Source organism: Neolamprologus multifasciatus, chromosome 14, assembly GCF_963576455.1.
Source record: "Neolamprologus multifasciatus chromosome 14, fNeoMul1.2, whole genome shotgun sequence".
In the NCBI taxonomy this organism is placed as follows: domain Eukaryota; kingdom Metazoa; phylum Chordata; class Actinopteri; order Cichliformes; family Cichlidae; genus Neolamprologus; species Neolamprologus multifasciatus.
In genome coordinates this window covers 22,533,411-22,560,733 of record NC_140452.1, presented here as the reverse complement: position 1 = coordinate 22,560,733, position 27,323 = coordinate 22,533,411, and the positions used below count along the sequence as shown (strand labels likewise).

Here is a 27,323-nt window from a genome sequence, read left to right as displayed (position 1 = left end):
AGCATGCAGACAGTTAAAAAAGAAAGAAAAACACTTGGTCACCGCTGGGCTCCAGTTTTATGTATTTAATGCACCACAAATATGAAGGTTTCAAGCATATTTGCTTTTCATAAGACACTTTTACACTTAGTGGCTGTGCTACTATTTTGAACCGTGAATCATTCAAAACGACTCCAGCAGAATCCAAGAAAATCTGAAAATGAGCATAATAGGTCCCTTTTAATATTACTTAGCCTGAATTTATTTAGAGAACCAGAGGATTACAATAATAATATGGTATTAAAATATTTTCCTGGGCTAGCTCTGTTGTCTAGGAAATGAAACCTTGTTGGCTTTACGGTGTAATATGGACTAGATTTAAAGTATTTAAAAAAAAAAAAGTCTTGGCAAAAATGTCACAAGATAAACTTCTAAAATGAGTTAAATATAAAATAATGAAACATTAAGCTTATTCTTTTCATTGTCTGACTATATTAAATTTAGTTTTTAATATGGAACGTTTTTTATTCATCTGTAGTTTAGTGTTTATTTAGCTTTAAGCACTCTGGGCCTCCATATTGCGAACTGAATCTGCCAGGCTGTGAGCCACAGGTGACTGTTGCCTATACTACCGGCAACAGAGGGGGTTTACATGCACACACACACTGACGGGGGTTTCAGCTTGCAGCAGTGACGCACTGTGAGCTCAGAGTTAGCCAGCTCCGTGTTTATGTGCCACACACACACACGCACAGAGGAGCCGGAGAGAGAGAGGGGGGGAACCTCAACACCGGCTTTGTGGTTTTTATCTATTGTCAAGCTTTATAATTACACCTGCTAATCTAGCCTGTAACCGATGATGCTCGTCTCTGCACACTGATTTTCACTCCGTTTATTCACCAAACCGGTAAGTCAAACAACTTTTTTTTCTCTTTAGAACAAGAGGGGATAACCTGCATGGCTGCTGAAGCCGGTAGTTAAGTTGTGGCAGAATCGTTTGGAGCTTCACTCGCCACTAAGCCGGTGTTGCCGACCAGACCGCTTTTACGCACGGCGGTAACGTTTTCGTATGACTTGGAGGAGGTTAGAGCCATGCGTTTGGGCGAAAACTTCCGCGCTGTTTGGCTATGAAGGTTTAAAGAAGTACGTTTTTGGTTTGTTTGTTTGTTTGTTTGTTTGTTTGTTTGTTTTTTGATAAAACATTGCTCTTATATGCGTGTGTGTCTGCACAGACTGCGTTTGTATTCATTTTATTTAACATACACATGAACTTCCATAGCGTGTAGCAGCTGTAGTGCGTTCATTTAACTTGGCTACTGACTTAAAATTTAGCCTAGCCGCCTTTATCGATCACTAAATAGTTTGAATATTCATCTGAACAGTAAAGCAGTCATTCATACTTAATTAAACTAAATGGAATGAATAGACGGTTGTGATACCGCATGTGTAGCGCTTTGTAACGGCAGGATGAGCGCATGCTTCACGTACTGTAATGGGTGCGTGATGACCTCACTGATGGTGTGATCCACCTACTCGCTTTTTAATGAAGTTCTTGCTCTGATTTATTCGCATATGTTTTCCTATTAGGTTTAAAGTCTTATAGCAGCCAATTAAATCAATTAAATCTCGCACAAAATATTCTGCCGAGAAGCGGAGAAGCTGCAAACACGTCAAGTTGGTTCAATTACCGCGTTCAGACAGTTTCACTTTTGCAGCGTGTGCTCCAGTAACTGCTCATTTCAAACCGTGTCTTAGCGCCATCACATACAACACCATACTTGAGTGGTTTTGGCAGGATATACTGCTGCGTAAGGAGCACACCGCAATGAGAGCCAGCTCCCCTGATTACACACTCACAAATGCGCAAGCCCCGAGATGAGACTGTCATCTTTGGCAGAGGGCTTCCATTGTCTGAATCCCAAATTCCAGCACGCTTGTATCAGTAAGAGGGTTTGAACTTTACTCACTCACATGCGCTTTTCACCAGAAGAGGGCCACGTTCGGCTTCCCCAGTCTCGGTTTTTACAGCGCAGTCGTTTTAGGGAGTTTTTTCTTAACTGAATGTGTGCAAAGTTTATTCATCTGACGTTTCGGGAAGACAGACTTCCTGCTTCCTGTCATGTACTTTCACAGCTCATTGTGAAAGACCATGCAGCAGAGTGGGGTGATGAAATCCCTCCAGTGGTTTACTGGTTTGGGTTAAACAGCCTTTTAATGAGTGCGGTGGTATTAAATATTTAAGTATATTTCCCATACAGTGGCTCAGCCACTAATAAAATATGTATGAAGATAAAATGAAGCTGATTGGAAGTAGAAAGTAGAGGGTTTAAAAGTGGAAGTAAATCCTTCTGCCTGAACTCTGAACTGCGTAACCAACTGTTGGACCATGTTTCAGTGAAGACTGCAGTGTATGTGGATCATTAGGTGTATTTTTTTGAGTGAGAGTTCAAGGAGTGATGTAATGTGTTAAAAGTCTTTTTTTAACATTTGAGAATTTACATTAAAAAATATTATTATTTTCTCATTGTAGCTTGGCTTGTCAGGCAGCTTTTGTAGTCAGAATTGTGACTGCAAAGTGGAGCATCCACAGGCTGTTTCTTTTAACTGTTTATTTATTCATTTTATTATGATTATTTATGCCATTACACCTTAGTAATGTGCAGTTTCTTTTTTTCTGTCGGTTTTGACAGCTAAGGCATTCCTGAAAAGCGTTTACACAGGCTTAAACTTTTGGGTATTACCCTGGTTTAAACAAACCTGCATGTCTCTCACATATGTTCCTTCTTTGGCTTGATTATTGTAAGTTTAGGCAATCTGATGCATTGCAACTTTTTGCCATGTTTTGTGCTCAGCTGGTGTTCCAGTTAAATGCATGCTCTCCTTAATTAGGAGTTGGAGCAGTTATCATGAACTAAGTGTAACTCCCATTTTACCTCTCCACCCACCCAGCATTTACTGTGTGCTGTACTCATGAGAATGAGAAAGAGGCGAATGGAAAAGGCGAGATTGATTGAAAACAGGCAGATAAAAGTATATGTTCACTGCAGCCTGGAGCAGATAAGAAGCCTGAGATTTACTTGTATTGCAGTGATGTACTGCTTCACCTCTGAGCGTGTGTGAGTGCATATGGGAGTCAAAGCCTGAGCTTCAATTAACCTGTCAATCGCATCATCTGTCTGTCCATCTGTCCAACCAGAGTGGTTGGGAGTGCCGCCCGACGCTCTTCCGCCCTCGTGCCACAGCTGCCTGCATGCCTCCCCAATGTCAGCCAGGAAACTCAGTGCCAATGAAATTCCCACTGCACAAACCGCAGATCCCAATCCAAGCCGGTTCAGTGCACACACACACACACACACACACACACACACACACACACACACACACACACACACACACACACACACACACACACACTAGTGGAGGATTGCATAATTACAGACAGAAAGACCTGGAAAGATGCTGGCATGAGCAAAAGTGCTCGCCTCCTCACACATATACGCCCTTCATTTGTTTTAGATTAAGACAGCAAACTGCAAGTCACGCTGCACAGAGTTTCCGTCTGTCAGGCTCATTCATTTGACAGTCTGGCTGTGGAAGAGTGTCACTTCCCGGATGTCTCGTTCCTTTGTTATCTCAAGTTTACAAAAGTCTGCTGTGGTTTCAGCTGCATTCTCGCCCTTCTTACCCCGATGACCTCTCCCCTCTCTGTCTTCTGTATCCCCTGTCGCTGCCTACTGTATGCTGTTTAATGACACAGTTTTAAAAATAAGCTCTGAGAAAACAGGAAGAAAGCGACTGCAGATTTTTTTGCTACTCCACAGACGCTGCGAGAGGAAAGATAAATCTAAAAGCAACCACAATCTGCTAGCTAAACTCGCCAGTAACCAGTCGCTGGCTTTGCGCTGCCAGAGCAAATCACACATCAACATGTCCGGGTCGATGTCTTTGTGACGAGACACGAGCTAGTGGCTGTGTGAGTGTTGTTCGCGTGTGTCTTATGTGAGAAGTGCTACAAGCATGCCCAATTTAAATACAACCGCTGAGTAATGACAAAGTAGTATTAAAAGCAGGAATTTTATGGTCTGCTGCAGCACTTTTACAGAGGTATTAATACAGCTCGGTACACAGGATATTGTGAAATTATGCTATAATTCAGATCTGCTCCAACATAGAAATTTATAAGACACTGTTTCTAAATATGTGCACAAATATGTGCGAGTTATTCATGCCATTGTAAGAGAAGGGCTGGTGAAAATTCACTGCTCTTACTCTGTCTCAGAGTCCCTGCACTGCAGTAGACATACATCAAACTCAGAGCCAGAATAATTCTGCCCGAACTGCTTTTTGTGAACTGAATAAATTCTGACATCGCTATAACGATGAGTATATTTTCATTAGCATACATTAATAATACAAGATGATGATGAGATCATTGTTAATTAGCTTTCCAGTATTTTACAAAGTTACCATGAAAACATCAGTTGACTCTGCATCACCATCGGCTCAGTTGTGATGCGACTTTGATGTACATTACATAGACAGGGCTGAAAATACTGTAATCAATAGAGGTGGAAACTAGAGTACACTCACCGTAAACTTCATTAGTTACTTCTAGTATCTTGCTATTACCAGGCTGGACCTACTTTTGCCTTCAAAGCGGTCTAAATGTTTTGTGGCATAGATTCAAGAAGGTGCTGGAAACATTTCTCAGAGCTTTTGGTCCATGTTGACGTGATAGCATCACATAGTTGGTGCAGATTTGCCAGCTGCACATCCAAGATGTGAATCCTCTGCTCCACCACATCCCAAAGTTGCTCTATTGGATTGAGATCTGGTGACTGTGGAGCCAGTTTGAGTACAGTGAACTGACTGTCATGTACAAGAAACCACTTTGAGATGATTTGAGCTTTGTGACATGGTGTGTTAGCCTGTTGGAAGCAGCCAGCAGATGATGGGTACGCAGTAAAGGTCACCATCAGCAACTTGAATTGCTGATATAAGGCAAGACGGATCCATGCTTTTCCTGTCCCCGCAAAAATCAAGACTCATCCGACCAGGCAGCGTTTTTCCAATTTTTGTCCAGTGTTGGTGAGCCCACGTGAGCTGTTGCTTCAGATTTGTGTTCTCAGCTTACAGGAGTGGCACTCGGTGTCTTCTGCTGTAGCCCATCTGCTTCAAGGTGTGATGTATTGTGTGTTCAGGGATTCTCTTCTGCATACCTTGGTTGTAACAACCATCCATCAACAATGGGTTTTTACCCACTCTCTTTTTCGGACCATACTCGGTAAACTTTCAGTTTCATTATTTATATGGCCCCGAACCACAACAACCACGCCCAACAGTTGCCTCAAGGCACTTTATTCTGTAAGAGAAAGACCCTACAATAACAGAGAAAAAACCCCAACAATTAAGAGAGATGGTTGTGTGGGAAAATCCCAATAGGTACTGTAGTGGGACCAACAACTTTGCCACATTCAGAGTCACTTAAATCACCTTTCTTTCCATTTCTGATGCTTGCTTTAAACTTCAGCGGGTCCTCTTTTGCTCAATCACTCAACCACCTTTTATGTGTTTTTTCTATGTAAGTGTTTTCTGTCTAACATTCTCACTCTGTTGTATGATAACAGCAACCTTAAGTTGGTATCTTGCCCAGGTATTTTTGGCATGCAGACTGGAGCAGCCAGGGATCGACCTGCTCTACCTCCTGAGTTAGAGCCCCATGTCTGCATGCCTGAATGCACTAAGTTGCTGCCAAGTGGCTGGCTGATTCATTTTTAATTGATTCTGTTTTTATTTATTTATTAACAAACAAAAAGATTATTAAAGATGAATTTTGTTTATGTTAATTTATGTGTGTGTTGTGTGCCTTCCTGAAACATGATGAGGGGATACCCTTCTCATATTCTAGATTTTATTTCCACTGATCAGAGCCAGACTGTCTTTTATCCTAAGCTTAGCTAACTTAGCTAACTGGCTAAAGTATATACAGTTACAGATATTTACTGTGCAGACTTGTTTACTTATCTAACAGCTGGTAAAAGCAACCTTTTATTATAAGCTCACTCATCTTTTCATGACACTAGATCACATGTATGAATAGTGCAGGTATCCAAATAAAAATCCTGTTTTCCTTACTGAGCTCATCCTCTGAGGCAGTTTGTTTTTTTTTTTTTACCTCGCAGCGACTAAAACAGTAATTAAGTGAGTCCTTTGTATTTGGTGGACAAATTGAGATAACATGTTAGAAGGGTTGTTTTCATATTGCTTTCACGTGTTTGCGTGTGTGAAAATGTGTTTTATGATAGCACGTGTGTGTCTGTGTTTAAGCAGTGAATCATTATTTAAAATGCTTGAACACGAGGAGGTGATTTACATCCACTGTTAATGACGGCGGTGATGTAAGGGAAAACCGCAAGCGCTGAAAAACAAGTCCGCAGGTTCCACTTTTTCGCAACTCAAGACCATCCTGTGAAAACCCAGAAAACAGAAGAGCGTGGATCCTTTTACAGCTGTTTTGCAGTCTGAATTGGTTTGTGGTCGGCGTGGTGGCTTAAACAACAGCAAAGTGTTGTCTCCTCTGTGAAAAACACTTTTTTTTCTTGACAATTCGGGCGAAATCTAAATTAATGGGAAACTCTTCAAAAACATCTCTATCTCCAAGACTTCCATCTTTCGTGTGGCCATTTATGCAAAATGCAAAGCATTCCTGAATTTACGACTTCCCATACAATGCTGCATCTGCTTGCAACAACTAAGAGGTTGAAAAGAAATGATTTGTTTCTTATTTGTGTTTGTGCACATGGTTCATCTGTAGTAGCTGCAGGAAAATGATGTTGTGGTGTTCTCCTACTCTATGGTTCCCTCTCTGGTGCCCTCTTTTTCTCTGCTCTGGTCAGTTCACCTTCTCTCGTTCCAACTCGGTGATGTCTACGTGACACAAGAGAAGCCCGGTAAGTTTCAACCGGTGTTCAGTTCCACTGGAAAACATGACCAAAAGATACAGATTAGGCCCAACAGACGCAAATGGAGAGTGAGGGAAAACGCATCCGTCTGCAGACGCATGTGAAGGGGCGACAATTGCCCAGTTATTGCACACGTTCCCCATAATGAGACATTGCCTGAGCACTAACGTAGAAAGCGTTGGCGTAAATCAGCTTTTCATTTGCCAATAATGGGCACCTCTGTGAAGTCAAACAGAGGGTATGGTTGTTCTGATCACGTCGCTGACATACACGTGCACATTATCTCTCAGGACACGAAATGTCTGATGAAGAATGGAGTATAATTACCTTAAACCTTTTTTGCCACCTCAGTTCTTTTTTATTGTATTTGACTTCTTGGCCCGTAAGATAATAGCTGCTTACGTGTGTCACAGCTAGGTATCCCCCATCATGACTACAATAGGTAGCCATTATCACCATATGAAGTTGTGGTTGACGTTTTATTGTGCCAGGCCTGTGACGGAAAGGGAAATCCAAGACTTTTTTTTGCATGCATGCATTGACATGAGCATCAGTTTTTACTTGAACGAAGGGTGATATTGAACGTGCATTTCCGAAATGGTGTATCATTGAGCTCCAAGAGGTTGAAACGGTTAAGGAATTAAGGCAAACAACCCTCTTTCAGGCTTAGCTGACCTCACGTTTCTGAGATAATCTGATGGACTTCATTGGATTTGAACCTAAGACAATGCAGAGGTTTCCAACCTGTAGAGCAGCATGTGTTTACCTCTCCATCTTTGATGATGCAGGATCGCACCTGCAGAGCAAAGGAAGGATATCTGGAAATATTTTGAACCAATACCTGATTAATAAAAAAGATACAATTCTTTAACTGCCAACCTTTTTCATTCAGTTCACACGTTTTGTTTTGAAAAGCTGCATGAAACCTCAATAAACCACTTTGGTCCATGTGTTCAGTTACTCCCAGTATTCACATTGGTGAGTAAGTTTTAATCGAGGATATATGACCTTTAAATTTGAAAAAAGTGCACTTGCTTAACAGGATTATGTAATAATATAGAACTGGGACAGAGTGTAGAGTCAGTTCTGTTATGGTGCCCTTGGAACAGAGAGGGTTAAAGACACCAAACAAATCCAGGCTTGATTTATTCATTTGATAACAAACCAAAGTGAGTTTTAGTTTTAAACCAAAGAGATTTTTTAGTGTGACCTGCAAAGGTTCACAGATCTAGAATCAGTGTGAAAATATTAAATGTTAGCTTCCTACAACAGCTGCAACTAAAACATGATTGATCCAAACCCTCTACGGATAGGATTCCCCAAATCTTTATTTTCTGAAGTTCACATATTAATTCATTTATGCTAGTATTTTAATGCGCCACTGTGTGATTGGGTTTATGTGACTATACCACGGGATCTTGTGAAAATTTATATTTGCCTATTTGTAAAAGCAGATTTTGGGGAGTCCCATTTCACAAATTTGTAATTATGTCTGAAACTCTATTTTAACGCATTGGTAAATAAAATAAAGTTTAATCAAAGAAAAAAATAAAATAAAATGAAATTTATATATAAAACATGAATATAATAAGTTACTTTGTAACTTTGGTACATGCATTTTTGAGACCTTGACATCATCAGTGTGATTTTTTTCCCCTTTTAAATAAATTGCATGATACATTTGATGGTATTTGATGAATTGCACAAAAATGTACAAATCTGATCCAAATTAAAACTGATATATATAAAGGCATTACAGGGATAGCATATTAAATAAACCGAGTCTTCAATTTAAGCTAATTAAGCTTATTTAGACTAACAGAATACTATTATTTTAGCAAATCAATGCAACCATCCATCCATTCTCTTCCACTTAGCTTTTTTAAGGGTTGCAGATGGGATGGAGCCTATCCTACCTGTCTTAGAGGCGGGGTTCAGCCTGGACAAGTTGCCAGTCTGTTGCAGGGCTAACACATAGACACAGACAACCATTCACACTCACATTCACTCCTGCATTCACACCTATGGGCAATTTAGAGTTACCAATTAACCCATCCCCACTAACTGCATGTCTTTGGACCGTGGGAAGGAAGCCAGAGTACCTGGGGAGAACATGCAAACTCCACACAGAAAGACATCGGCCTGATGGTGGAATTGAACTCAGGACCTTCTTGCTAGCAGCAATGCTAGCCACCGTTTGCTACCATTATGGCAAAAACAAGTTGTTATTGGTATCTATCGTTACACAAAATTTGAAAACGATATGTTGAAACTGTGGATGCCAGACTGCTAAAAAACAGAAAAACAAAGGGTTGGAGAACTTTAAATCTAGAAAAAAAAAAGCCTACAAACTAAAGTGAAGTATCAGTTTGGACAGCTGTTTACTGCTTTTTGTTTCATTCCAAGAGCTATTGCTGGAATGGCATTTCATGTAACAACCAATTGATAAAGCTTTAGCGATTACTCATCGTTGCCGGGGAACACCACTGTTAAATAACTCAAACGTGCCAGATCTGTCAGCATGACTGGCACATTCTTGTGTGTCTAGACTTTACACTGAAAAATGAAATAGAGTCCCATGCCTGACCAAAATCCTGGCTCATTGTTTGGAAGCCAATAACATGGTGGCTTCGCCTCGGTTTACCTGTGATCTCAGGCGCTGCTCAGTCACCTCTGCCTGAAAGGCGAGGAGTTCCACTCATTCTTGTGTTTCCTCTTTTGTGGTTTTTTCCTTCCTTCACAGCTTCATCCTGAAGGATTTCTCAGCTGAGCTGCAGCATGACATCAAGGAGCCAGAAAAAGCTCTCCAACACATTTAACTGGTCCTCGCCTCCAAAACCACCACAGAAGAGAATAACAGACATGTTTTTGTCATGCCTTCGGCATTACTTCTTTATTATTGCTATTTTCAGAACCGAGCAGAGCATGTGACTGGTCATCTGACGTTTTCGTAACTTGTTATTTGTATGTGTGAAACAACAGCCTGCAGGCTTTGGGGTAATTACTGTTTTACAAAGTTTAGAAAAAGTCATCGCTCTCCTCTCCCTTTCCTTTGAGGTGTTTTTCTTTTTTAATTGTTATCCTGTTTTGTTGTTTTCGCCCGCTCGCATAAAATGACGAAAGCACTCCGGGTTTTGGCGTCACGTTGGCGTCTTTGTTGTGTTTGCAGGGATATTCTTAGAGGTGCTAATGTCCCGTTATAACCTCCCTCTCTTCCTACACTCTGTCCCCTCTCCCTCTTTTTTTTTTTGGCATTACAATATCCATCTAACTGCAGCCTCCAAGCCTGAGCACATGGCTGTCACATGCGTGCAAGCAGGGTTATCATATCGGAGCGATATAACCAAGAAACTGCAATTACAGACCAGAAAGCAACTAGAAGTTAGCTATGACATGACTGTGAGTGTTTACTGGTGTGTTGACCAGTAGCTACAGACTAATTACATATCACATGCAAACACGAAGGCTAATGGGATCTCTCCAGGTGACTCTTTTAAACAGCCACCTAATTAACACAATAGTTAATGATGTGGTAGATGAAGATGAATGTTTGAGTCAGATACCTGACTTGCTCAAAAAGGACTGTTTTGTGGTTTTTCTGTGAAATAAATGATAATAATGATGATGTTGTTATTGCACTGGTAAGATTTGTTTTGGGGTTTTTTTTTGTAATTCGTAGTTTTTATATAAAAAAATGTATATATATATAATATATATATATATATATATATATATATATATATAATTTGTTTTGTTTTTTTTTTACAAAATATAGAACGTTGCCACAGGAATCAGCATGCATAGTAAATTAACTACATAGTCCCTCTTTTCCGTCACCATGCAAAAATTATCCTGGGCTACAACTAAGCAACTTCCACCACTTGTGAAAAAGATCTGAAAATTAAAAACAGATTAAAAAACTAAAAACTGAATCAAAGATCTGGGGTGGATTTAATAAATATGATATAATAAACTCATAAGTATAAAAAGGTGTGGCTACTATGATGTGATCCAGTAGTTTCTGAAGACTCGTTCGGGATCCTCTAGATGAGCGTTTTTGTAGCCGCCATCATGATGTGATATGGAGGTTGAAACTGCTTGCTCATTGGCTAATGAATTGGCTCACAGCAAGAAGGTCCTGAGTTCAATTCCACCATCAGGGTGGGGTCTTTCTGTGTGGAGTTTGCATGTTCTCCCCGTGTTTACGTGGGTTCTCCCTGGGTACTCCAGCTTCCTCCCACAGTCCAAAGACATGCAGTTAGTGGGGATAGGTTGATTGAAAACACTAAATTGCCCATAGGTGTGAATGCAGGAGTGAATGTGAGCGTGAATGGTTGTCTGTGTCTATGTGTTAGCCCTGTGACAGACTGGCGACCTGTCCAGGCTGTACCCCGCCTCTCGCCCTAAGACAGCTGGGATAGGCTCCAGCGCCCCCCGCGACCCTGAAAAGGATAAGTGGAAGCGAATGGATGGATATAGTTTTTAGCTAGTTTCTCGTATACTTCTATAGGACAACTACAGCCATCACCTGCAGATAGACTTTTGGATTGGTCTTATTTTCCCAGTGTTGAACTATGTTCAAGTTTTACATTGTCTATGAATAAACTTCTAGTGAGTTATGATGACAGCTGCCCGCTGCTTTTCTTATCACGGGGTCTTCAATTTAGGGAGTTTGTGAATGTTAGGGTTTGTTAAGAAGCTGTCAGTTTACATTGGTATTTGTCATTTTATTTCCTTTTATAGTTTTTTTTATTAATGAAATGGTATTTTATAACGCTAGCTGTGCAAATCAAAGAAGGAAAGACATTCAGCACCTCCAAGTCTGAGACTATGGTTCCCGACTAGAAAATAGTAGAGTGCTCCCTCTGGGTTGGCAGGAAGATGCTTTCCGAAATGCGGATATTCAAGCATCTGAGGATGTGACTTATGTGACTTCAATAGATCACATGATGGAGTGGGGCAAGGTCTCACAGTGGTTCCACCCGAAACCTCTGGCAGTAATGACCCATGCCTATTTTCACGCCCTGACTCATGTGATGAGGTACATGATTAATAGTCAAAGGAACACCTTCAAAGGTACAACCCTCACTAGGGTTTCAATTCCGGCGACTCTCCACTTTTTGGTTTTAGAATTGAAGAAATCTCTTGTATGAGAGCCGAAACATCTTCAAAGCACTTAAATAAGTCCAGAACACTTAAACCAAACACTTAAACTGCCCCTTTTTCAAGCTATTTAGACTAACATGACCTGGATGACTGAGAACCTTACACAGACATGTCTTAGGATCGTATTCAAGCGGAGAAACTGGTTCCGCTGGTGGATTAATATGCAAGTTTTGTACTGGACAAGAAACAAGAGAACTGAGCTGGAAGGCGAAGCTTTCGTTTTACCAGTCAACGTATTTTAACCCATCTATGGTCATGAGATCAGGGTGACGATTCAGTAAAGAAAGGTTGCAAATACAAACAACCAAAATGAGTCATCGCCATAGTTCAGCTGGACTCAGCCATAGGGATAGGGTGAGAAACTTGGATATCCGGAGGGATCCCAGAGTAAAGCCACACACCCAGCTGGGAGGGGACCCCAGAACCTGCTGACAAGATTATGTTTCATCTGGCCTGGAAACGCCTCTCAATGCCCCAAGGAGTAACGTGTTGCTGGGGAGAAGGATGGCTGAAACACCCTGCTTAGGCTGCTGCCACCAAGATGATGGATGTATTTATGGATGGATTCATGGATGGCATTGTTCTCTGCTGCTTTGCTGAAAATCAGTGACATGAAATGTAAAGTTCTTCACGAGAACAAGTTTCTTTAAAATACACTGAAAAGTTCTCCAATGCCATGAGCCTGAGAAGTACCAGCAAACAAGAAAATGGTTATTTGAAGGCACTCGTGCCTGTAGCTCCACTGGAAGTCCCACGTGTTGGCGGTCCCTACTGTAGTGGTTTTGAGAAGAAATCCAGAGTCAAAGAGGATTTAAATGCAAAAGCATCACATGCAGACATTGCAAGCTTGGATTGTCTGGCTGTGAACGGTTGACTTCTAAAGGCAGCGGTTAGGCTCATTTTGAACATCCTTTTTGGACATCATTTTGTATTTTAATTACAGTTTCCATGCACATGGCCCTGCTGCACACACTCAGCACATGCAGTGACACTGTAGCTTGAGTATTATTGCACTTACCCGAACAGTGAGAAACAATTAAATGTTACTTAACAGAAAAATAACTTTTAAGAAATGCTTGATCTCTCATCAAAGCTTTTTTTTAAAATAGGTTTTCTTTAAAGTTGAAACCCTATGGAGCCATCATTTGAAAGCATATGCATCTCATCAATCTAAAGGATCAGCTTCACCTTTCTCTGCTGCACTTAAAGCACATTTGCTTCATTTCTAGAGGTCAAGTGAGGTTCTCTGTGGATGTCCTCACATTCCTCTACCCCTCTAGCTCGGTCCAGTTTGTTACTTGACACTTTCCAAAAAAAGGAGGTACTTAATTGCAGGTCCCGTTTTTGTTTTGCTCTCTCTATCATTGTCGTTTTATTGATCATTTTTTCCCCTCGTTCGGATATGTGTGCGCACAAGCGCATGTTTGCATGTGTGTCTGAGTGCACATATACAGTATGTGTGCATGTGTGACTTGTAATTAGCCTCTTGCTCTGGTCTGTATGGCATTTTAACAAATGCTTCTATATATATCATGCTATCAGGCTGAGGTTTTAGCAGTGTCACTCCCTGCCACTTTCTCCTCTTTCCATCCCTCTCTCTTTCGCTCTTCTCTTCCTGTTCGACCAGATCGGCCCTTGCCCTTCAGCCCCGCCGTGTTTTTTTATAAGCTAGTGGTTTCTCTGTCCTCGCTTTATCTCTCTCTTCCCCCTAAAATTATGCCTCGGAAGCCTGTCATTGCCATGAGGCACCTCGCCGGACCAAAATCATAAACTCATTACATGTTTTATTTTCTTGTTTGTATAAGGCATGGCTATTATTGCTGTCCATATGTGTATGTGTGTTTGTGTGTGTTATCTGCATATGTGGTTTTAACATATATGGTAATACATGGTTCTTATGTGCATACATCAGGTGTACAAAACCCTGTTAAATGATACCTTCAGCACACGCTTACTGATATGTGTGTGTGTGTGTGTTGTGTGTACACATGTGTGTCCTGACCAGTGAGTGGGTTTAAGCGGTTCATTTATTTTCCAACTAATGTTTGAAATGTTTTCATGTGTGGTCGAAGGTGAAGTGGTGCCTTGGAGCGGTCACCCACACACACACACGCACCTACACACTCAGACACATACACACACACACATGCAGGAGGGGCATGTCCTGAGGCTGTCAGGGGTGTGTCTGTGGTCAGAGTGGCACTATAAGACACAGGCAGGTACACTGGACTTTTCATTCAGCTTCACAGAGTTGTGTGTGTGTGTTGTGTCTGTGTGTGTCTGTGTGTGTATGCAGCTGAGTTTTCTGTTACTTCTCTAACTTGTAACTATCTAAGTGTTTAACAGCTTTTCAGAGTCTTAAACTTTCCAGTTTTTCCTTTTTAAGCGACTTTTCAAAGTTCCACCGAGCTCAGGGTGTTTAATCGAGCGTTTTTGCAGCAATTTTTGCACAGTTAAACGAAAATTAGGCAGTTTGACTTTGGCCCTGACTCAGCATTTATAGCAGCACACACAGCATCCCTACTGAGTTGCCACGGCAACTGTGTCAGTCCACTGGAAGTCTGGGGTAAGTATTCAGCTTTGCTTTTCTCCTCTCCCTCCCATTACCCTTTTCACTTTTACAGCCTCCATCTTTCCCCAATATCTCTTTCTCCTGCACTTATTTCTCGTCCTTTCCACTGCGTGTCCTTTTCCCTTTTCTTTTTTTGATTTGCACATTCTAAACGCTTCTTATGTTTTTGCTTTTGTCAGTGGCTGTTTTACAAGCCCGTTCAGAGACATTCTGTCTGCAAGTTCCACCTTCTCATTTCTGAGAAAAAAGACTAAATCAGTCTTTGGCATGCTACAGAGGGTCACTACATGCACATCTGATATTTAGATTTACAAGAAATAGTCTGATATATACAAAGAATTATCATGTATGAATCTGCTGCATGTAACAGGCTATGGATCCTCACCTAATCCTAGCCCGGTGTGAATTCACAGCCCCCACAACTGTGGCAACAAATCTTTTTTTTTTGTCACTTGCATAGTAACACCTCACCACATAATATTTCAGTATATTTTTATGGTGAGTTTTGAAAAGTTAGTCTCAAAAATGCATTTGTTTCTATAATATGTATTCAGTGGCATTCGTTCAATTTATCACAGTCAGTCAAGCAAATCAGAAAGACGAGTGCAAGAGTTTGGCCTCTCAGCAGTATTTAAAAGTTGACAATACAGCAGACTTTGGCTGGAGTGTCAGAATACTATAATTGCAGCTGACAAACCAATAAGTTTGCATATAAGTGTTGATAAATGGGCTCAAGTCAAAGTTTTCCTCAGTCTGCACTGCAAGGTTTTATATAAATTTAGGTGGACTATATTGATGTAGTTTCAACTGAGCTGTTGTCAGATGTTTTTCAGGTACAGACACTGCAGAGGGGATGACACTGACTTGCTACAACGCAACAGTCACCTGTGGCACAAAGACCTTTTCATTTATTCCTAAGCTTCTTAAAAATATCTGCTAAATAAAGCAGTGCAGTCATCCTTATTTTACCCTCCACCGTCACGATGCGTCACTTAGCTGTGATTGCACGGTTGTATGAAAACTCTTCTGAATGAATGGAATGAATGGAAATGCCCATCGCAGGGGCAGCTAATGTTAAGTTTTGAGAAAGTTAGCACGTGTTATCTAATGAATGCGGTGCAGAGTTAATCAGTGCTAAAAGTGTGCACGTGAGTACCTATGGCTCAGAAATAGCAACAGAAAATCCTCGGTTTGTACCCTGCTGTGCATAAAGAGGACATGATTCATGATAAATGATATTTACAGGATTCACACCTGCTCCTTACCTCCCGATCGCAGGAGCCATGCTTTTGCTCCGGATAAGTGACTCAGGTGTTTTCACGCCGTGTGAACTCTTGCGGTTTTGTGTGAGTGTGCATGCCTGCGCGGTGTGTGACATAATGGAAAGTGCTGTAAGGTCGTCAGTTTTGATGTGTCGTATTTTTCCATATCAGGCTGGGAAAAGTGCCGGCACTTTTTTTTGTTTTTGTTTACAGCATTTAAAATCTCATAAATCCTCGTGAACTGATCATGTTTTATTATTAACCCCTCGCCTGTTCTTTCTTTAGATCATATGTACATAGACGAATACATTGAAGAAGATGAGGAACCACCTTTGCTGCTCAGCTCTTGTCCTCCTTGCGGTAAATATGCGCATGCTTTGTGAGCTCTGTTGTGTAAGAAGAAGAGTGTATCCACACGTGTGCGCACTTCTTCTGATTCATGAGTGTGTTTCTGTGTCTTCCAGCTGTTTGGCTGTGGAGGGACTGCAGCGGTGCAGTCTCGGTGGGGGAAAGGGTGTGCGTGTCTGCAATGCCCGGCAGGCCAGGAGCCTTCCAAGGTGAGACAACAAACTGTAAATTTTTTTAATAACATTTGTATTGTTTATTATATATTTTAAACACTTTCACCTCCTTAACTGCTATAAATATGCTTGTTTCAGTAGGCAACATTTGTCTTTAATTTCTATAGTGTAGAGCAGGGGTGTCAAACATAAGGCCGGCCCGACTAGACAGCTGTGCAAAATATGAAGGAAGGCATCGATTTTTGGACTTTTAGCTGGGTTATTTAAAGTTTTGCAGCTTTTCCTGCTAATAAAGACTTCCCTCACAGCCATTCATACTATACCAAAGTAGTTAAGTAATAGATAACAATTAAATAACAGAAAAGTTCCTGCTTTTCACTGTCTATTATAAAGAACAGTTTCATCACTCAACCAGTACTTTATGTCTTAGAAATATGGGACAACCTTTCCTGTAATTTTACACACTTCTTTATCTTATATTAATATATCTCAGGGATTAAATGTGTAGTTAAACTTCTTTACTCTGACAGAAAGTGGAGTTTCACTCGATGTGAAATGGTGTAGAGCTTTAAAACATATTGGACCCAATACATTTCCACAGCTCATTAAATTACTTATTCAACTCCCTCCGCCTGAGCAGCCACCTGCAGTTTATGTTCAAATCACATTTTCATCTCCTCCATTACATTATAGTCTGTGTATTTGGTCACTGCAGTTGTCAAAAATGAAGCTGTTCTTCTCATGAATCCATAAATATTGGTTGAGTCTTGTAAGTGCTGCAATATCTTTATTTTATTTCCACAGAAGCAGGATTTAAAATTAAAACAGTCATCTCTTTGCTACCCATCAACTCTACAACGCCACAGGGATGCTACGTTTTCTCTTTAAGCCTCTTTTGCCTGACTTTAGACTTTTTCTTTTCTTCTCAGGCTTGTGGGCAGATCCAGAGTCCAGCTGAAGAAGTGCATTGCCAGGTGTGCCCAGCTGGAACCTTTTCAGACGCACTGGACTCTGAGGTTTGCCGTCCACACACCTCCTGTAAGATCCTCGGCCGAAAGCTTGCATCCTCTGGCAACGGGACCTCTGACGCCGTCTGTGGTCACTGTCTGACTGGGTGAGAACTCATGGCCTGAGTCTGTGGTGGTCTACCTGTATGCTTGCTAGTCCACAAAGAGGTCTATCCAACCGCAGGGTGGACAATAACGTGGCTTTCTTTCAATATTGTAACTCATAAACTTTTATTTGTTCTAAATTAAGTCCTGCAATTTTCTCTGTCTCAAAAAAGCAAGAAAACAGTCACACACACACAAGCGCAGGGACAAACACACTGTGTCATTCACCACAATGGGCGGGTAACATCAAGAACAGGCACCACTGGACATAACATGCCACAAGCTAAAACCGCTGATTCATTCTTTCACTGTTACACAGCCCCTCGTGTTTTTCTCTTCATCCATCTCTCTAATTAGGCTCTTTTTGGTTCTTTTTCATCCATTCACAGGTTTCACTCCTCTGCCGCTGGGCAAGTTTCCGCCCAAAGTCCCTGCGTGAAAAGTAAGCATGCTTCTGCAGATTACCGTGTCTTAACTTGCTTTTAGTGAACTGATTTCTGCTATCACGCTGCCTCCTTCTCTGATCTTTATCGCTCTTCTTCCCCTCTTTCCTCTCAGAAGGGTTGCATGTCAGAGTGGTCCGTAATGTGGGTAACGGTCAGTCTGGTGGAGCAGGAGGACCGGCCAACAGCACAGTGGTGCGCAGCGCTGAGGAAAAGACAGCAGAGTACGCCGTGTTTGCCCTGGTGCCCGTCTTCTGTGTGATGGGCCTGCTGGGTATCCTCATCTGCAACATCCTAAAGAAAAAGGGATACCGCTGCACCGGTGAGAAGGAGGGAGGAGATGAAGAGACTGCCACACCGCAGAAAGAAGGTGAGAGATGGGAAGGCTGCAGAGAGAAAATCACAATAATGGGAGCAAAATAGGAAAGTAGCATTTAAGTTCAGGCTGTTGTCGCGTTTGACCATAAAAATGCCAAATTAGCACACTTGGCATGCACACGATGTGGTCAAGTTTCCCTGTCAAGAGTGAAACCAGCCCAGCTCAAAGGGCAGCGCCTTTGCATGTGCACTCAGTCCCCATATGTTTTTTATGTAACTGCACGCGAGTCCATGTGTGAGGCTGTTTTATTTCTTTTTCTCATCTTAGCTGCTTTGAACTTTGACCTCACAGGGGACATTACATGCTGTAATTAGCTAAGCAGGTACTGTTTTAATGTAATGCTCCTATTTGAAAAGGTAAAGTGGGGCATTCTCGTCAACCCCTTCGCCTGCCAACGGACTTGCGTCAACGCAGAAAGCATAAAAAGAGTCAGGGAGGACAGGAGAAGAAAAAGATACAGAGGGGAGGGGCGTTAATTGAAAGAGATGTAGAAATTAATCCAGGAGAAAGATTGTATGAGTTACCATACCCATTCTCTATTGTTTGCATAATCTTGTTTGAAGTGCTTAAATATTTTTTTTTTCACCCTGTGAGCCAAATTAGCCCTTTAAGAGAGTACTCAGGCGACGTCTTTCTTCCTCTTTCTCTGTGTACGCAACTGAGAAATGCACTCATTTCTTTCCTTTATGCTTCTATTGTACTGGATGTACTGTACCTACTAGGTTTCTAGTTTTCTGTAAAAGGTCACATGGGAGGCACACACATCCAGGCAGCTTTTATTCAATTGTGTCACAAAACGCATAAAAAGTGTTTTGCTTAGGGTTTTTTTTTTTTTTGGGGGGGGGGGGGGGGGGGGTGAAAAGATGCTGTGAAGAATGTGGAATAATAATCAGTTCTACTTTTACAGATTGTACTTTTCTAGATAACCAGATTGCTAACCTGCATTTATGAAACAAACCACACACACTAATGAGCTGGAGTGAGCTTGCCACACCTACTTTGTGTTTTAATTTATTAGAATCCACTGTTGCACAAGTTCTGCAGCAGCCAGACAGCATACACGACGGCCAGTTTGTTGCAGTCATTTGGTGCAGATAAATAAGCAGACTTAAAGGCTAAGCTGGCTTTTCCTTCGCTCACCTGATGGTGCAAGGCTCTTAGGAAACTTGCACGGAATCGGGAGCGTCAGAGCGCAGCTGCACCCTCGACAGATCCGACCGTGTGACAGCATGCCTCACGTCAAGTGTTTGTGCAACACCTGTTGTTTCATTTACAGTGTTTTCCATAACTGCAAACATGCAAACAAATGGTTATTTTTCGCTCACTTACTCCTTCTACTAGTGGTTCTTTTTGCATTTTTATGTGCCCTCGTAGAAGGATGAGAAGTTTACAGCTGTAGCAGCCTATGTAGCTACGCCTGTGTAGTGGAGGCCAGGGTGATCTATGGAGGAATGCATGCGCGCATGAGAATAGCCAGGGGTCAAAGCAACAGTCGGTGCTCTCTGTGCTCTCTGCCTATTTGTTTTAGCATCACCTTGGTTTCTTTCTCTCTTTGCATCTTGTTATGAAATTTAAGTCCTTCTTGCACCTGAAGGGAAACTCCCTGAACTCCATCCCTCTTCTGCTATTTCATCATTCCTTCTGCTCTCCATTGATCCGGTTTCCTGCCTCTCTAACATGCCCCTCTCTTTTCATCTGAACACGATACTATCAATTCATCTCTCCTTTCCCAGCTAGATCAATAATTCAATCGGGTACCTCGACTCACTGTTTATGTCGGTCTCTTCATTTCTCCTGTCCTTCCTTCTCCTCTGCCCCCTGTCCTTGATTCTCTCTGGGTTATTCTCTTTCCTTTTTTCTTCCTCTATCCATTTTTAAAATAAACAAGTAATTCATTTTTATAGATTGCAGTGTCTGTATGCTGGGATAGTGGATAGTGATTTGCTTTTTAATTTTGCATTTTGCAAAAAGCATGAAAAAGCATGCCAGTGAACAATCTCATTAGGGCATAAAGCAGATAACAGTGGTTCATGTATGAGGTCCTCAGTGATGATTAGCAGAAGACCTCATGCATGAGGAAGAATTCCAACTTCAATATAAGACCTCTAATCACCATCATTGCCACATTCGACTCATGCTTTAAGGGCTGATGATGCAGAAGAAGTTAGGTACAGTAAGAGGCTGCATATAAAGCAATGACAGCTCTTTTCTTGTTATGTAACAATCATTGTCGCAGTGCACTTACCTGTCTGCACACTGTAGTCCTGACTGGCCTAAGGTTAGAGGAACTTCTTACTTCAGCACTTTTTCCCATCATTCCATCTGAGAGGAAATACCCATGGGGGTAGCAAGGCCAAGCTTAGCTCGGCAGGGCTAAAATCAGATGCTGCGGTGGTAACTCTGACTATGCAGGACTGAACACAGTTTGCTTCACTGGAGAATGCATCGACCTTAAAATCTGAGGGGGGAACAGAAAGGGCAAATGCAGGGTTGATGCTACAGTAGATGCAACTCTGCAGTTGCTCAAGCATGAGTGCACACAGGAAAAGGTAGAAGTGAGATGTTGACCGTTAACACAGAACTGCTGCATTTACAGTAAACCTAGATGCAAACATAAATTTTTTTTAATCATAAGCCTAAACTTATGATGATTATTAAACAAATTGAGACTCGTGTGCTGCCGTGATGTACTGTAATTTATGTATTGAAGGCTTGCTATCCGTTAGATCTGCCCCGGTGAGCAGTTAGACTGTAATGCTATTCAATGTTCTAAAGAAAAAAAGACCAAAATGCTGACATGGGGGAAAAGTTTAAACAGATAACTAATCAAAAAAAGACACAAGAAAAAAAAGAAACATTAAAAAAATGTAAAGTAGATACCAACCAGAACTACATAATGGACTAAAATGTGGAATACGGGTAAGGAAGCAGGGCATAGATGGAAGACAATCAGTGAATCATAGACGTGGTAGGACAAAGACAAGAAGTAGAACAACCAATAAAGGCATAAGTAGAGGTAGAAGGTATTTCCACTATTAAACGTGAAACTTGATATCAGGCTGTGACTTTGTTGGAGTATTAAAGAGACGAGAACAACTGCCACCCCGTGAAACTGATGCTGTTATGCTCGCGTAGCAACAGGCACTGTGGAGACAGAGCTATTGTTACGGTCCAACAACAGCCTAATGCTGCTTATGCAAGAAAGACAGAAATACGCATGCACAGTCGCATTTGGCATCTATATTGTCACATTGTGCTCTTTAACACACACACATACGCATTGTCATCTGGTACTGTGGGCCTGGTACATCACACACACACACAGCTCAGCAGTGCTGAACAACGCATAACTGCTGAGTGAGCGAATCTCCCTCTCTCCCCTTTATCGTCATTGCTCTCCACTCAGCTGCCTCACTATGCTGTACTATTATGGGATGGTGAGTGGCAGGGGGCCATCTACATCCACCCGTATCAATCAGAGTGTCCCTTGAACAGTGTTAAAAGTGACAAGCAGTGCAATAAAAGCAGTACATACATAGACAATACTGGAAAATCTCTGTTTATTAACATTGCTTCTGCCTTACTTTAGGTAACACCTGCCCCTACATATCCGATGACCTGAATGAAGACACCATCAGTGTTCTGGTTCGCCTCATTACAGAGAAGAAAGGTAAATACTAACAGTGACGTCGCATATAATTTGTGCATTTATTTAACAGATGGCAAGTAGCCTAAAAATTATAATAAACAGCAAATGAGAGTTTCAGCTTTGTCCACAGCTTATTACTACTGAAGTGATAAATGGCCCAATTGGCCCAAGATATACACAGTAGCTTGGCTTTCCTCTCCAAGTTTCCTGCATCAATTACATCCACCTTATTTATACACTTCTAATAAACTCCTGAATTACATTTTCACAGGCAGGAGGTGTTTAATTACTCTGATCTATAGTTTGACTAGCTGCCATTATAGCTAAATGTGTATATGTGTGCTTGCCTCAGAAAATGCTGCTGCGCTGGAGGAACTGCTGCTGGAGTACGAGACCAAAGAGATGGCTATGAGCAAAGGCTCGTCAATCAAGTACGAGACCGCACGCGCGCACTTGCACAACCACAAATCATCAGATGCATTTGCTCAGTCATGCTGCCCAAGGTCACACTTGACGAGATGGCAAGGGGGAAGTCTGGGAGAGAGAAAGAGAGGCGCTCGTCAAGAAAAAAGTGCGTGTGGGAGGATGTATAGGCAGAAATGGGAGCAGTGCAGATACATTTTCATACGCTTGCACTGAGCATGGAGACCTAAACTTGCGTTTATAGGGCTATAAGTCCACATGCTACTCTCATGTTAATATTCCAGTTGTTCAGTCTGGACATTATTAGTTTCATTTAAGCTCTTTAACTAAAACAAATGCTAAAACATTCACTTAGGAGCGCACATTATTGTGACTTTCGGCTACATTTCCTCAGGAGCCTGATAACTGGGAGTGACTCACTCACTCGCAGAGGCTTGAAACCAGCTGCTAACACAGTTTACAGCCATCTAGTCATGAGTCTGTCACACAGCTTAAAGCCACACAATTTATATGACTGAGTGCATTTTATGGTAAGAACCTGAGGTTGTAACATAAGCCAAAATTGCTCAAGTTCCCAATGTTTAATCGATGAGGTTCGAGACAATGCCACTTTATAACAGTCTGCACTGCAGGGCTTTGATTATTGCTTCAATAGTGATGCCGCATTTACCCCAGTCATAATAATTTGTCACCTGTAAACCCCACAAAAGACTAAATTAATGATGTAATGACATGATGAGCATCAGATCTAATTTATTTCAGTACAGACGTTTCTGGGGCCTGTGGCTGTGACTAGCTGGCATTATAGCGAAATGTGTACTGCTGCTCAGTGGTTCTGTCACATGTGACTCCAGAACATTCTCTCTCTCTCTCACACACTCACACACACACACACACACACACACACACACACACACACACACACACACACACACACACACACACACACACACACACACACAGATATATACAGACTGTTCTGGAAAGCTTTCAGATTGGTATCTGGATGTGTGTGGTGGGAGGTTTTGCACAGGTTATTTGGGTTCACTGTAGCTCACCCATACAGCACTTGTCTCTTTTGCTCTGCCTTCCTCTGCAAAAAATAAAAAGTGAACAATGAAAAGACACACAAACCAACAAGCTCTGTGCCAACAGATGAAAACTTTTGATTTGAGTTGCTAAATGATTTTATATTGACACAGAGCAGTGATCGCTGCTGTGATTGGACATATTTATATATTTTGTGCCATATTGTAGCAGTGATTGTGTCCAGGACCAATATTAGGGATGTGCCAGTGCCATGCTAGGATATTCTGGAAAGCTTAGTACAGTTTAGTATTATAACCAACACTTTTCTTACCATCACTAGTCTAAATGGTCTTTTTACAATCCTTCTGTAGGTTATTTTGTGGTATTTGGATGTAACCTCCACTTACGATTTGTCTAAACTGAATATGTCAACATTAGTTTTTATTTTTTAATAAATCTAATTTTCCTCCCCCAGGTTCCCGATGCTGTCTCCCTTATCCCAATTCCGCTCCCTGCCCAGGCTCTGCCCTCATCAGTCTCACCACCACACCATCTCCGGCCTCTCTGGCCTGGCCCCCAGACACGGTTACCGCTGCACCCGTTGCGCCCAGAAAAAATGGCCCCCTGTTCTCATTCCACCCCTGGATTCTCTCAAAGATCCCCTGAAGCCCCCCCAGAGTCTCATCCTGCCCTCCCTGGACACATCCTCCAACCAGCAGAAGAGCCCCCTGCTGGGTGGAGAGTGTGTGAATACACACCATACACAAGCCGCTGTGCCAAAAACTGTACAGGAAAAGATGGAAGGAAGTGAAGTGAAGGAGAAAAAGGAAGGAGAGCTCACAGTATTGTCTGTAGGAAGGTACGTCCACTTTATAACACTTTACTAAATACATGTAGCTGGGTGCTGTTCACAGGCTTCATTTTGACATAGTTAAACTTTCCTGTAGCATTTAAATTTTTGTTTGCTGTTACTGAAAGTACCCAGCATCACTGACAATGATAGTATTGCTGGTTTTCCCTGAGGTCATGGATTTGAATTGTATACCACCACCAATACAGTCGCACCAGCAAAAATAAATGAGTTCTCACTGGTTACATCACAGCGGCAATTTTCCAGGGTCGGTGTAATCGAGTGGCTTGAAGGTGGTGGAGGGGACTCAGAGGCAGGGTTGTGAAAGAGAAGCCTTTATTGTCAGAAAACAAAGTTCAAACAACAGGACAAGTTATCACGGCAGATATCTTGACTGAGGACACAGGAAAAGGCAGGACTATAGGTACACACAGGGGACTGATTACACAACAGGACACAGAGCACAGGGGATTTAATCAGCAGTGGGTGAAAACAATGAAGGTGGGCTGGAAAATCACAGAAAGTAACCATGACGATGCACAAGAGAAACACACTTAAATACACTTAAAAAGGCACGAAGACTAATTATGCAGTTGATTAGTCCAAAAAATGAACTCCTACCTCCTTTTTCTAATTACTTTTCTTTGACCTGCATGGAACGCATCAAGAGGTGAAGGGAAGGTATCAAGGAGAATTTATGAGGACTGAGGAGAAGAGAAGGGCAGTGCTCAGAAAATCCAACTGCACTTACATTAGACTCCTTAACAATGGGATGTCTGTGGTTTTTTGAATTACAATGGACTAAAAAGAAGGCACCTTTGAATTCATCCCAAAATGTTCTCACTGTGTTATTCCATTTTTTGCTGGAGAGATGTTCCAGTGTAACTTCCTTTCTTCTCTTAGCAGACACTTTCCTACATTCAACAATTATCCAGTTCTGGGTGGTTGTGGTTTGGGTTGAGGAAGGTGAGGGGGAGCCTATCTCAGTTGATCCCAAGTAAAAATTGAATTAATTGGAGACAAAGTCAGAGAGTCAAGGCTGAGATGGTTTAAACATGTGCACAGGAGTGATAGTGGATATATGGCAGGAGGAAAAGAGGAAGACTAGAGAGAAGAATCAGGGATTTAGTAAAGGAGGAGACGGTGTGACAAAAGAAGATTCTGCTGTTTAAATTTGAGAACACCTGTGTGCACCTGTGTACTGTGTTGACTAACATTTACATAACACACAGGAGGACACGGGTACTAACATGCAGAAAAGCCAATGTCACTTTATAAGTCATAATAGGGTTGTTTTCTGAATGTAATAATGGTTATGTTATATGTTGATTCACAGATTTCAAGTTGCTCAGATCCCGGAGCAGAAGCCATGCACAGTGGAGACCAAGAGAGCATCCCAGGAGCAAAGGAACTCCTTCTTCGGCGGGAAGTCCTTCTCCTTGTCTTCCTCATCTGGCATCCGGAGGTAGGAACTCCAAACACAGCAAGAAGTTTTGGCCTCTCTTTCTATCCATGCTGTTTCTTTCTGTTTCATCTCCTCTGTGCACTGCCAGCACTTGAAGACTGTACTGACCAGCGACTGATGTAGTCTTGACATTTGGTTAGATTTAGTCAAATCAAATTGAGATTTATTTAAAATGACAAAAGTATCATAATTAATTTTGTTTTTCGTTCATGTTTGCAGGTGAAGGGACGATATTGCTACCTCGCTGAAGATGACCTCATTCACCGGCGACGGCTTGACCCGCTGACACCAAGGGTGTTTTATTTAGTTGACTGACACCGATAAACCACAACCACCTGCTGCTGGAAGTAGTTGTTTCTAATAATGCAATAATAGGAATATAACTGTATTTATTATTACATAGGCAGATTATTGTATTATAGACGTATCGGATGCCGCATCAGAGGCATCACGGCTACATCCGAACAGAAACGGGTTGCGAGACGTCCAAGGACAGAGCGGTTAACTGACACTAGAAAGAGGGAAGTGTGTATTATACACAAATGCACTTTTTAAAATAAGAGTGCTTCGTTTAAAAAAAGAAAAAAGAAAACAACAAAAACAAAAACAATGATAATTTATAAGAATGCACCATAAAAAACAGAAAATCTCCGCCTATCAGCCTGTGGTTTGCAACATCAATGAGCATATGAGTTTTTTAGCACCACAGTTGGCTAATAAGCCAAATAAAAATAAGAAATCTTGATCATTTGACACTTCATTATTTAAAAAAAGGTACGTTTTAAATTTTTTTTTAATGTTATATATTTAAATAATTAAATATAAGTAATTTTGCTGACACCAAAACTGAGGAGGTTTCAGACCTCACTTGCTCACTCAGTTAAAACCTTTTAGAGTAAAAAATAAAACCAAATAAAAATGGCGAGATTTACATTTTCGGGATGTACCGGTTTTTCTTTAAGAGGGGCACCTCAGGCTATATCAGAGCATTTTTAATGACGCCGCAGCCCATTGGCTCATTCCCAGCTGCTGTCGTCATTAGAGTGACAGAGTAGTTACAGGGCTGGGTCTCGCTTTTGTAGAAGAAAACATGTAAATGTAAATATAAACATGTACATATGTAAATGTGGGTGGGTTTAGACAAACATGGCGTTTTGTAATTTTAAAGTATGCATGAGGTGATACGTTAGATCCCTTATAATGGGAAAGACAACTGCACTGCACCAGTGAGTGACATTTGTGGTTTATCATTTTAAAAAAAGGAAAAAGTTAGAAAAAAACCCAGCAAATGCTACCACACTACCATGCATAGGCCCGAAGGAGTGCAGCATAAGTTTAACATGATATTTGTTATTTTTCTACCATTTGGGTGCAGCATCTCAGTGCTTTTTCCTTCAGCTGTTACAGTTTCCTATTCTATTCATGAAAACACTCTGTAGCTATGCAATCTTCAGCATTCAAAGAAACCACTTATATAAACACACACACACAGACACACATTTTTTTTTTTT

General features: G+C 41.5%; 1 protein-coding gene across 5 annotated transcripts; it reads left to right on the top strand.

The window, feature by feature from the left end:
• The first annotated feature begins 507 nt into the window (after positions 1 to 507).
• On the top strand, positions 508 to 27,057 carry relt (RELT TNF receptor). Of its 5 annotated transcripts, none has more exons than XM_085184498.1 (11): positions 508 to 886; positions 16,227 to 16,301; positions 16,406 to 16,498; positions 17,392 to 17,576; positions 17,964 to 18,016; positions 18,133 to 18,387; positions 21,986 to 22,066; positions 22,398 to 22,476; positions 23,973 to 24,356; positions 25,684 to 25,812; positions 26,032 to 27,057. In XM_085184498.1, the coding sequence occupies exons 2-11, from the start codon at positions 16,260 to 16,262 to the stop codon at positions 26,033 to 26,035; spliced, it is 1,305 nt and encodes a 434-aa protein (XP_085040624.1). In that variant the 5' UTR covers positions 508 to 886; positions 16,227 to 16,259; the 3' UTR covers positions 26,036 to 27,057. The 5 variants fall into 5 exon arrangements, with proteins under 5 accessions (XP_085040624.1, XP_085040626.1, XP_085040623.1 ...); XM_085184500.1 differs by lacking the exon at positions 508 to 886 and adding an exon at positions 10,698 to 14,673 and having other exon boundaries at positions 18,136 to 18,387; XM_085184497.1 differs by lacking the exon at positions 508 to 886 and adding an exon at positions 10,698 to 14,673.
• The last annotated feature ends 266 nt before the right edge of the window (positions 27,058 to 27,323 follow it).

What these genes read in the sequence shown, in the direction of transcription:
- relt (XM_085184498.1), top strand. Translation starts at nt 16,260, where the DNA reads ATGAGGAACCACCTTTGCTGCTCAGCTCTTGTCCTCCTTGCG. An exon ending in CAGCTCTTGTCCTCCTTGCG is followed by an intron (nt 16,302 to 16,405) that starts GTAAATATGCGC and finishes TGTGTCTTCCAG; the next exon opens with CTGTTTGGCTGTGGAGGGAC. An exon ending in CCAAAGTCCCTGCGTGAAAA is followed by an intron (nt 18,017 to 18,132) that starts GTAAGCATGCTT and finishes CTTTCCTCTCAG; the next exon opens with AAGGGTTGCATGTCAGAGTG.